General features: G+C 40.9%; 1 protein-coding gene across 1 annotated transcript in view; it reads left to right on the top strand.

Moving 5' to 3' along the window:
• Positions 1-2266: 2266 nt before the first annotated feature.
• NUDT9 (nudix hydrolase 9) overlaps positions 2267-12756 on the top strand; it is a 40347-nt gene continuing 29857 nt past the window's right edge. Inside the window, exon 1 of the mRNA XM_040237300.1 lies at positions 2267-2643. Within this exon, the coding sequence (XP_040093234.1) occupies positions 2537-2643 (107 nt within the window). The 5' untranslated portion in view covers positions 2267-2536. The remainder of the gene's footprint in view (positions 2644-12756) is intronic.

Raw genomic sequence — 12756 nt, forward strand, 5'->3', positions numbered from 1 at the left:
GATGGACTGGTTGGATCTCCTTGCAGTCCAAGGGATTCTCAAGAGTCTTCTCCAACACCACAGTTCAAAAGCATCAGTTCTCTGGTGCTGTTTTCTTTATAGTCCAGCTCTCACATCATCAGTTAAAATCATCAGTTTGGCTCAAATAAAATTCCCTTTTTTTCTTCTTGATAGTTAACTGAATTTTCATGAACAAAAGTTTGGTTCAGCTTCTCAGTACAGAGGTTCAGATGGTGCCTTCATGTGCCAAGAACTCTACGGTCTTCAGAAAAGTTGTTAAGATTTGATAAATCTGGCTTTTGAGACGATGAGAAGTTTTATGTCAGTGTCCACACCCCACCACTGAAACAGTGGATTACATACTTGAAAGGTAAATATCCACACACTTTAATAAGATAATGAAATACATGCACCCCAATGTTCACAGAAGCACTGTTTACAACAGCTAGGACATGGAAGCAACCTAAATGCCCATCAGCTGAAGAACAGATAAAGAAGATGTGGTACATATATACAATGGAATATTTCTTTGCCCTGAAGAGGAATGAAACTGTGTTATTTGCAGAGACGTGGATGGCTGTCATACAGAGTGAGGTAGGTCAGGAAAACAAACATAGTATATTAACACATATATGTGGAAATCTAGGAAAGTGGTAAAGATGATCTTATTTGCAAAGCAAAAATAGAGGCACAAACGTAGAGGGAAAAAAAGTATGGATACCAAGGGGGAAAGGGTGGGGAGTGGAATGAACTGGGAGAATGGGGTTGACATATATACACTATCATGTATGAAATAGATGACTAATGAGAACCTGGGGCTGTGTAACTAGAGATTATCATACTAAGTGAAGTAAGTCAGAAAGATACTAACCATAGGGTATCACCCCTATGTGGAATCTAAAAGAACGACACATAGGAATCTATGAAACAGCAGCAGAGCCAGAGAAAACGGATCTGTGGTGACCGAGCGGTAGGCGAGGAAGAAGAGACATGCTCCTGGAAGCTTGCGGTTGGTAGATACAAATTATCACATTTAGAATAAAGAAAAAAACAAGGCCTTAATGTACAGCATAGGGAACTACAGTCAACATCCTGTGATAAACTATACTGAAAAAGAATATTAAAAATATATTTTAAAATGTGTATACTACTGTATCTAAAGAGTCGGACACAACTGAACGACTGAACTGAATTGAACTGCGTCTTACTATGGTTTTTCCAGTAGTCATGTATGGATGTGAGAGTTGGACTGTGAAGAAAGCTGAGAGCCGAAGAACTGATGCTTTTGAACTGTGATGTTGGAGAAGACTCTTGAGAATTCCTTGGACTGCAAGGAGATCCAACCAGTCCATTCTGAAGATCAGCCCTGGGTGTTCTTTGGAAGGAATGATGCTAAAGCTGAAGCTCCAGTACTTTGGCCACCTGATGCGAAGAGTTAACTCATTGGAAAAGACTCTGATGCTGGGAGGGATTGGAGGCAGGAGGAGAAGGGGATGGCAGAGGATGAGATGGCTGGATGGCATCACTGACTCGATGGACGTGACTTTGAGTGAACTTTGGGAGTTGGTGATGGACAGGGAGGCCTGGTGTGCTGCAATTGATGGGGTCGCAAAGAGTCGGACTCGACTGAGCTACTGAACTGAACTGAACTGCGTCTTATCATTTCAGACCTAAAAAAGATGACAAATCAAGTGTCAAACAAAAATCCCATTACAAACTCTTCTGAACAATGCTGACTTACAATTTCCGGTTCGGCTAATCGCTGCCTCGGGAGTTATATATCAGATGTTGCCCTTGCCCCTCCTCCACGCTGTTTGCTTATTTCACAGCTGGTTTTACTCCTGCGCAGGTTTGCTAAGGCCACACACGTCAAAGCCTCATGAAATTTACCCATGACGTGAACATCTTGGTAAAAAAGGAATTGAAAAGCCTCAGATATGGGAATTCCAAGTCTGTCGCCTACCTCCTTTCCCTGTAACCCCTTGTAATCAGATATGACTTGGATTGTAACCCCTTCCTCCCTGGGGGGGGGGGGGGGGAAGGAGGGCACACTTTTCTTAATACCCTTCCTTTTTCTTCTCCTTTCCAACTTCTCGGTTTCTTTCATCCTCCCTTTTCCCTACCGCTTTCTCGATGGTACCCCGAGACCCCTGTCCAGCCCCCCTCACCATCACCGGATCCGCATGAATGAGAAGCCCAAGAAGGTTGGCGCTACGAAGCCCGCACCTCCTCGCTTTGCGGCGCTGTCGTAAAGTGCCGTCACGCAGCGGGGCGTTACGGCCGCGGCGGCTGTTTTCCCGGCAACTGGAGTTGGTACCTTGCGCGTCACGTGGGTGTTCGAAGTGGGCTGTTATTTTGGGAGGGCGTCTAGTCGCTGTGTATTAATGAGATAGACGTAGCTACTTCTTCTCCGGAACCGGAAGACTGCCCGGTTCCAGTACCCGCTGGACACTCGGGGCTCGGGGCTGTGGGGAAGGTGGAGGCTGCGGCTCAAGCTAAGAGCTACCTCGCTCCGCGAATCTTCCGCGGGCCGCTGATGGCCGGAGGCTTCCTGGGGAAGACTTTAGCCGCCGTGTCCCTCTCTGTCGCCCTGGCCTCTGTGACTGTCAAGTCCTTGGGCGGTTGCAGCGTCGCGGCGTGCAGGTATTCCCGCTTCTAGTGCTGACTCCTCCTGAGTCTTTCCGTTGCGGCTGGGAACCAGCTTCTGGTCGGGTGGTTTCAGGAGGCTCCGCTTGGGTCTCCGCTTTTTACAGCCATACGCACGTTTTTTGAAAAAGACTAAAATTTTTTACCTGCCTTTTGAGAAAAGCAAGTGGTGGCACGCTTTCTTACGATACTTGAAATTTGTCGTCTTCCGTAAGTCACTAACATTGTTTGTCCCCAGAGAGTTTAAATAGCGAACCGTTTAAATGGTGCAAAATGAAAAGTGTAAGTCGTCATTCCTCTACTTTCCATTTCAGTGTAGATAATATATTTATTATTTAGCTCTTTGAAAAAAATTGCCTTGGGTAAATTTAGGGATTTGTGGTATCTCATACTGTTTCCTTCTCTTATTCATTTCTCCTGGTTTCTGAACACATGTCCTAGGTACCATGCCCATGCTAGGCATTGAGTAATAAACAAGTGTTGTGAGGCTGCCTCTAGGAGTGTGTGTGTGTTTAATTATTTTTGTCACCTCATTAGACACAAGGAAATTTTCTTCTATTTCTTCCATTTATTTCTTCTATCTGCCCCCCCCCCGCCCCCACCCCCTGCAACTCCAGTGATAGCCCTCTGGACTGGAAGGTTTCGGTTGAGGGTGTGTGAGCAAGTAGCAGCAAGTGGACAGGCTGGAAACGTCCCCTTCCTCTTCTGGTCCAGACTTTACACTTGTGGAACAGTTTCTCTACTGACTGTAGCTGCCTCAACTTTATTTCCTCAGGGTGAACTGTACAGATATTAAGCCGAAGTTTCTGCTGTGTTCTTTAATACCTAATTGACCGTAGAGGTTCTAGCCCTTTTCTTTACATTTTGGTTTTGTCCTGGGGATCAGCAAGTACTGCAGACTTTTTGTTTGTAGGATGGGGAGGGAGAGAGGACTGATTTCCGTGGTTACTGTCCCACTGCTCATGTAGGATGTTTTGGCCCCCTTATTTCAAAGGTATTAACTTCTCTGGTGGCTCAGACAGTAAAGTGTTTGCTTGCAATGTGGGAGGCCTGGGTTTGATCCCTGGGTTGGGAATATCCCTGGAAAAGGAAATGGCAACCCATTCCAGTACTCTTGCCTGGAAAATCCCATGGATGGAGGAGCCTGGTGGGCTACAGTCCATGGGGTCGCAAAGTCGGACACGACTGAGGGACTTCACTTTATTTCAAATGTAACTCTCTCGTGGGGCATGCTGGTGGTGGTGTTGGGGCTCTTTGTGTTTGTGGTGAGGAAGCTGGGGTTATATGGGAGCTCTGTTATTTTCTGCACAATTTTGCTGTGACGCTGAAACTGCTTAAAAAAAGTATTAAAAAAGCAGGTAGAATCCTTTGTTACTTTCCTCAAAGGACAGAGGGACTGGTATGTGGAAAATAAAAAGACATAATGCTCTTGTTTAAAAAAAAAAAAGTTGACAAAACCAATGAAAACATAATGTTTCAAGCAAGAATTGTTTGAGTATCAAAGGAGTAAAGGAGATCTTGGGGAAATTTTGATGAAGGCTTCTAATACTTTTATGAGAATTGATTTGACTTCAGTTCAGCTGCTCAGTCGTGTCTGACTCTTTGCAACCCTATGAACCACAGCATGCTAGGCCTCCCTGTCCATCACTAACTCCCGGAGTCTACCCAAACCCATGTCCATTGAGTCGGTGATACCATCCAACCATCTCATCCTCTGTCGGCCCCTTCTCCTCCTGCCCTCAATCTTTCCCAGCATCAGGGTCTTTTCAAATGAGTCAGCTCTTCGCATGAGGTGGCCAAAGTACTGAGTTTCAGCTTCAACATCAGTCCTTCCAATGAACACCCAGGACTGATCTCCTTTAGGATGGACTGGTTGGATCTCTTTGCAGTCCAAGGGACTCTCAAGGGTCTTCTCCTTGACTATGAAGGTATAAAAGTAAAGTTTGTTGTGTAATGCAGTTATGTATAAAATGTAACAAACAATAAAAACAAAAATTGATGAATTCTTTGTTTGAAGACTTAGTATATAGATTTGGTTTTAACCTATTTACCTGTAATATAAAATTTATTTTCCCTCCAGTTTTATTGAGATAAAAGTGATGTACAGCACTGTATAAGATTAATGTGTATATCATAATGATTTGAAACACAAACATCATGAAATGATTGTCACAATAAGTTTAGTGAACATCTGTCATCTCCTATAGACACAACATTAAAGAAGTAGAATAAAAAATTTTTGTTGTGATGAGAACTCTTAGGATTTACTTTATATATAATATAGAGCAGTGTTAGTTGTATATATCATGTTGTACATGTTGTACATTATACCCCTGCTGCTGCTACTGCTGCTAAGTCCCGTCCGTCGTGTCCGACTCTGTGCGACCCCATAGACGGCAGCCCACCAGGCTCCCCCGTCCTTGGGATTCTCCAGGCAAGAACACTGGAGTACTTATTTATCTTATAACCAGAAAGTCGTATGTACCTTTTGACCACCTTTACCCAGTGCCCCCCTCCCCTCCACAACCTTTATGAGTTTGTTTGTTGAAGTATAATTGACCTGTATAACACTATGTTAGTTCCTGTTATACAATGTAGTGATTTGATATTTCCATACATCTTAACATGATCTCCAGGGTGTTTAGTTACCATATGTTGCCATACAGGGATAACAGTTATTCTCCACATCTTACATTTCATACACATAATTCATTTATTTTGTACCTAGAAGTTTGTACCTCTTAATCTTATCCCTTTACTGCTTCTTTCTACCCCCTACTATCCTCTCTTTTGGCGACTACCTGTTTGTTCTGTGTATCTATGACTGTGTTTCTGTTTTGGTACGTTTATTTGTTTTGTTTTTTAGATTCTGCATATTAGTAGAATCATACAGTAGTTGTCTTTCTCTCTTTTCTGACATTTCACTTAGCATAATACCCTCTAGGTCCAACCATGTCCTCACAAATGGAAGTATTTCCTTTTTTAAAAAAATGGCTGAGTAATATTCCATTATGTGTGTGTGTGCATGATATCTTTATTCATTCACCTATTGATGGGCAGTTAGGCTACTTCCTACCGATGACAGAAGCAAGGTCCGATGCTGTAAAGAGCAATATTGCATAGGAACCTGGAATGTCAGGTCCATGAATCAAGGCAAATTGGACGTGGTCAAACAGGAGATGGCAAGAGTGAACGTTGACATTATAGGAATCAGCAAACTAAAATGGACTGGAATGGGTGAATTTAACTCAGGTGACCATTATCTACTACTGTGGGCAGGAATCCCTTAGAAGAAATGGAGTAGCCATCATGATCAACAAAAGAGTCCGAAATGCAGTACTTGGATGCAATCTCAAAAACGACAGAATGATCTCTGTTCATTTCCAAGGCAAACCATACAATATCACGGTAATCCAAGCCTATGCCCCAACCAGTAACACTGAAGAAGCTGAAGTTGAATGGTTCTGTAAAGACCTACAAGACCTTTTAGAACTAACACCCAAAAAAGATGTCCTTTTCATTATAGGGGACTGGAATGCAAAAGTAGGAAGTCAAGAAACACCTGGAGTAACAGGCAAATTTGGCCTTGGAGTACAGAATGAAGCAGGGCAAAGGCTAAGAGAGTTTTGCCAAGAGAACACACTGGTCATAGCAAACACCCTCTTCCAACAACACAAGAGAAGACTCTACACATGGACATCACCAGATGGTCAACACCAAAATCAGATTGATTATATTCTTTTCAGCCAAAGATGGAGAAGTTCTATACAGTCAGCAAAAACAAGACCGGGAGCTGACTGTGGCTCAGATCATGAACTCCTTATTGCCAAATTCAGACTTAAATTGAAGAAAGTAGGGGAAACCGCTAGACCATTCAGGTATGACCTAAATCAAATCCCTTATGATTATACAGTGGAAGTGAGAAATAGATTTAAGGGCCTAGATCTGATAGATAGAGTTCCTGATGAACTATGGAATGAGGTTCGTGACATTGTACAGGAGACAGGGATCAAAACCATCTCCATGGAAAAGAAATGCAAAAAAGCAAAATGGCTGTCTGAGGAGGCCTTACAAATAGCTGTGAAAGGAAGAGAAGCGAAAAGCAAAGCAGAAAGGGAAAGATATAAGCATCTGAATGCAGAGTTCCAAAGAATAGCAAGGAGAGATAAGAAAGCCTTCTTCAACAATGCAAACAAATAGAGGAAAACAACAGGATGGGAAAGACTAGAGATCTCTTCAAGAAAATTAGAGATACCAAGGGAACATTTCATGCAAAGATGGGCTCAATAAAGGACAGAAATGGTATGGACCTAACAGAAGCAGAAGATATTAAGAAGAAGTGGCAAGAATACACAGAAGAACCATACAAAAAAGAGCTTCACGACCAAGATAATCACAATGGTGTGATCACTCACCTAGAGCCAGACATCCTGGAATGAGAAGTCAAGTGGGCCTTAGGAAGCATCACTATGAACAAAGCTAGTGGAGGTGATGGATTTCCAGTTGAGCTATTTCAAATCCTGAAAGATGATGCTCTGAAAGAGCTGCACTCAATATGCCAGCAAATTTGGAGAACTCAGCAGTGGCCACAGGACTGGAAAAGGTCAGTTTTCATTCCAATCCCAAAGAAAGGAAATGCCAAAAAATGCCCAAACTACTGCACAATTGTACTCATCTCACACGCTAGTAAAGTAATGCTCAAAATTCTCCAAGCCAGGCTTCAGCAGTATGTGAACCGTGAACTCCCTGATGTTCAAGCTGGTTTTAGAAAAGGCAGAGGAACCAGAGGTCAAATTGCCAACATCCGCTGGATCATGGAAAAAGCAAGAGAGTTCCAGAAAAAACATCTCTTTCTGCTTTATTGACTATGCCAAAGCCTTTGACTGTGTGGATCACAATATACTGTGGAAAATTCTGAAAGAGATGGGAATACCAGACCACCTGACCTGCCTCTTGAGAAATCTATATGCAGGTCAGGAAAGCAACAGTTAGAACTGGACATGGAACAACAGACTGGTTTCAAATAGGAAAAGGAGTACGTCAAGGCTGTATATTGTCCCCCTGCTTATTTAGCTTATATGCAGAGTACATCATGAGAAACACTGGGCTGGAAGAAGCACAAGCTGAAATTAAGATTGCTGGGAGAAATATCAATAAGCTCAGATAAGCAGATGACACCACCCTTATGGCAGAAAGTGAAGAGGAACTAAAAAGCCTCTTGTTGAAAGTGAAATGGGAGTGAGAAAATTGGCTTAAAGCTCAACATTCAGGAAACTAATGCATCTGGTCCCATCACTTCATGGGAAATAGATGGGGAAACAGTGTCAGACTTTATTTTTTTGGGCTCCAAAATCACTGCAGATGGTGATTGCAGCTATGAAATTAAGACGCTTACTCCTTGGAAGAAAAGTTATGACCAACCTAGATAGTATATTGAAAAGCAGAGATATTACTTTGCCAACAAAGGTCCATCTAGTCAAGGCTATGGTTTTTCCAGTGGTCATGTATGGATGTGAGAGTTGGACTGTGAAGAAAGCTGAGCACCGAAGTATTGATGCTTTTGAACTGTTATGTCGGGGAAGACTCTTGAGAGTCCCTTGGACTTCAAGGAGATCCAGCCAGTCCATCCTAAAGGAGATCAGTGCTGAGTGTTCATTGGAAGGACTGATGCTGAAGCTGAAACTCCAATACTTTGGCCACCTGATGCGAAGAGTTGACTCATTGAAAAGAGTCTGAAGCTGGGAGGGATTGAGGGCAGGAGGAGAAGGGGACGACAGAGGATGAGATGGCTGGATTGCATCACCGACTCGGTGGACATGAGTTTGAGTGAACTCCGGGAGTTGGTGATGGACAGGGAGGCCTGGGGTGCTGCGATTCATGGTGTTGCAAAGAGTCGGACACGACTGAGTGACTGAACTGAACTGAACTGATGATTAGTGATGTTGCTGCTGCTGCTGCTAAGTCTTTTCAGTCGTGTTTGACTCTGTGTGACCCCATAGACAGCAGCACCCCAGGCTTCCCTGTCCCTGGGATTCTCCAGGCAAGAACACTGGAATGGGTTGCCATTTCCTTCTCCAATGCATGAAAGTGAAAAGTGATGTTGAGTGTATTTTAATGTTCCTGTTGGCCATCTCTGTGTCCTCTTTGAAAAACATATGTATTTGGAGCTTCCACCTATTTCTTAAGTTCGGTAGTTTGTTTTTTCTAATGTTGTATTATGTAAGTTCTTTGTATGTTTTAGATATTAACCAATTATCAGATATATTTTTTGCAAGTATATTCTCCCATTCAGTAGGCAGCCTTTTTGTTTTGTTGGTAGTTTTCTTTGTTGCACAAAAGCTTTTTAGTTTAATGTAGTCCCATTTGTTTATTTTTGCTTTTCTTTCCTTTGCCAGAGGAGACATACCCCCCAAAATCTTGCTAAGACCAATGTCAAAGAATGTTACTGATTATGTTTTCTTCTAGAGGTTTTATGGTTTCAGGTCTTGCATTTAAGTGTTTAATTCATTTTGAAATTATTTTTGTGCATGATGTGAGAGAGTAGTCCAGTTTGTTTCTTTTGCATCTGTTGAAAATGCTATCTTTCCCTATTTTGTATTTTTACCTCTTCTATTGTAGATTAATTGCCCATATAAGTGTGGGTTCATTTCTGGGCTTTCTTTTCTGTTCCACTCATCTGTTGCTTTTTAATCTCTGTTTCTTTTATTTCTGTTATGGTCTTTATGATTTCTTTGCTTCTACTAGTGTTGGGTTTTATTTGTTCTTCATTTTCTAGCTCCTTTAGGTGTAAGGGTTAGTTGGTTGAGATTTTTCTTGTTTTACGAGAAACAAGAAACCTTGTTTCACAAGATAGGCTTGTAATACTATGAACTTGGGGTCGTAGAAGTTTGGGGTCGTAAAGAGTTGGACATGGCTAACTTTTACTTTCCTTCTTAGAACTGCAGGTCCCTTAATTGTTCTGAAGTTGATTGAAAATAAAATTGTTTAGAAAATAAACCGTGCTAGGAAATAATAAAACAGAAGTAAAAAGTAGATTTACATCGGGATTGGTGGTGCTGAACTCTGTTAGATCAGCTTCTGGTCTCTCTATGAAATCTGAATGAAAGCCTTGGGGCTACATGAAAGTCTTGAAGCCCTGTCTACAAAAGTCCAGTAAGACTTTTGTCTGACTTCTGACCTGGAGATAAAGATAATAAGGTAATAAGTTTGTATAGTTTTAAGCTGCTGAATTTGTGGAAATATGTTATGGCAGCAGTGAAAAAATGAATACATTATATACATACTCTTAAATACATGTTCTTTATTTTTTCTACCATTTCTGTGTAAGATGGGATCATATTATAGACACTTTCTTGCATCTTGCTTTTCATTTTCAACAGTATCGTATAAAATACTATCACTTGATGTCATTATTTTTAATAGCTACTTAATAGTCATCCCATGGTGTAGCTGTTCTAATATTTATTAAGCCATTCTTACATTATTGGGCATTTCCTTTAATTTCTATTAAACATTGCTGAAATAAACACTTTTTGTATGTATAATTGGTTATTTCATTTTTATGGGATAGATTAGTGGAATGAAATTACTTGAGTTGCGGGATGTAAGTATATTCATCTTTATTGCCGAATTACTTTACAGAAATTCTGTAGCAGTTCACATCTCTACCAGCAATGTATGGGAGATGGTGTTACCTTTTTAAAGGTTTGTCAGTCTAGATGGAAAAATGAATTTGAGATTACTTAAATTTTCATTTCTTTAATTGCTAGTGATTATAACTGTCTTTTATGTTTATTAGCCAGTTGGATCTGCTTTTTTTGATTGTTTGGTCATAATCTGCCCAATTTCCTATTCCAGTTCAGCCTTTGTCAGTTTATACAAACTCAGTATATTATAGTTACCAACCCTTTGAATGTCATCTACAGTATAGTTTGTGATTTGCTTTTTTCACTCCATTGATTGTGTCCTTTGATACACAGAAGTTTTAGTGTTGATACAGTCTGATTTAACGATTTTCTTCTGTCGCTTGTGCTTTCAGTCATATCTGAGAAATCATTGCCAAATTCAATGTCATGAAATTTCCCCTCTGTTTTCTTTTCAGAGTTTTATAGTTTTAGGTCTTAATGTTTGGGTCTTTGATCCATTTCAAGTTAATGTTTGTGTATATGTAAGGTATGGGTCCATCTTCATCTGTTTGCATGTGGATATCTAACCTTCCCAGCACCATTTGTTGGAAAGACTGTCCTTGCCCTTTTGAGAGTTGACACCCTTTTTTGAAAATCATCTGACTATATATGTAAGGTTTTTTTTTTTTGAGCTCCTAACAGTCTTTATTTTTTTTTCTTTTTAAAATTTTTATTTATTTATTTATTTTTAAAATTTTACTTTATTTTACTTTACAATACTGTATTGGTTTTGCCATACATCAACATGAGTCCGCCACGGGTGTACATGAGTTCCCAATCCTGAACCCCCTTCACACCTCCGTCCCCCTCCCATATGTAAAGGTTTATGTCTGGACTCTCTATCCTATCGGCCTGTATACATACATACACACATATATATCTTTTTTCTTATTCCTTTTCCATTATGGTTTATCACAGGATATTGAGTATAGTTCCCTGTGCTATAGAGTGGGACCTGGTTGTTTGTCCATGTTATATATACCAGTTTGCATCTGCTAATCCCAAGCTCTATTCTTCCCTCTCCCCCTCCCTCTGCCCATTGGCAACCACAAGTCTGTTCTCCAAGACTGAGTCTGTTTCTGTTTAGTGGATATGTTTATTTGTGTCATATTTTAGATTCCACATATAAGTGGTATCATACAGCGTTGGTCTGACAGAGACATCTTTGGGCATCAGTTGAGAGTGTCACGTGCTTTTTTCCTTCATTCTTTTAATGTGATATGTTATATTGGTTCATGTTTGTATGTTGAACTGTTCTTGAATTTCAGGAATAAATCCCACTTGATGATGATGTATAATCCTTTTAATGTGTTGCTGAAATCCGTTCACTACTCTCTTTTTAAAAAAATTATTTATTCATTACTTTTTGGTTGTGCCAGGTCTTTGTTGCTGTGCGTGGACTTTCTCTAGTTGTGGTGAGTGGGGGGCACCCTTTGTTGTGGTACATGGGCTTCAGTAGCTGTAGCCTGTGGGTTCAGTAGTTGTGGCTCGTGGGCTTTAGTTGCTCCTCGGCATGCAAAATCTCCCTGGACCAGGGATCAGACCTGTGTCCCCTGCATTGGCAAGTGGATTCTTATCCACTCTACCACCAGGGAAGTCATGTTCACTGCTATCTTGTAGAGGATTTTTTCATCGATATTTTCCAGGGATATTGGTCTGTAGTTTCTGGTAATATCATTGTTTTGCTTTGGTATCAGGGTAATAATGCTGATCTCATAGAATTTGGAAGTATTCACTCCTCTTCAGTTTTTCTGGGAAGCATTTGAGGAGTGTTAGTGTTAATTCTTGTGGAGAAGGCAATGGCAACCCACTCTAGTACTCTTGCCTGGAAAATCCCATGGGTGGAGGAGCCTGGTAGGCTGCAGTCCTTGGCGTCACTAAGAGTCAGGCACGACTGAGGGATTTCACTTTTCACTTTCATGCATTGGAGAAGGAAATGGCAACCCACTCCAGTGTTCTTGCCTGGAGAATCCCAGGGACAGAGGAGCCTAGTGGGCTGCCGTCTATGGGGTCGCACAGAGTTGGACATGACTGAAGCGACTTAGCAGCAGCAGCAGCAGCAGTGTTAATTCTTCCTTAAATGTTTAATAAAATTTATCAGTGAAGCCATCTATTCCTAAGCTTTTCCTTGTTGGGGGTAAATAAGTAAGTTTTAAAAAAAAATTATTTATCCTACCCCATTCACATTTCAATACTTGTCCTTTTTTTTTTTTTTTTTTTAATGATTCATGAGATAACCCAGGATCATTGATTGCACTTAGTTTTTATGCTCTCTATCTGGATGAGTTTCTTCAACTTTTATCTTTCACGACCATAGCGATTTAAAAAGTATGGACCTTTATTATGTAAGATAACCCTTATTGTGAGTGTGTCCTGTGTTTCCTTATATCTAGACTCTGATCGTATATTCTTATAAGGAATCCTC

This window comes from Oryx dammah, unplaced genomic scaffold, assembly GCF_014754425.2.
Source record: "Oryx dammah isolate SB20612 unplaced genomic scaffold, SCBI_Odam_1.1 HiC_scaffold_3, whole genome shotgun sequence".
Lineage (NCBI taxonomy): Eukaryota > Metazoa > Chordata > Mammalia > Artiodactyla > Bovidae > Oryx > Oryx dammah.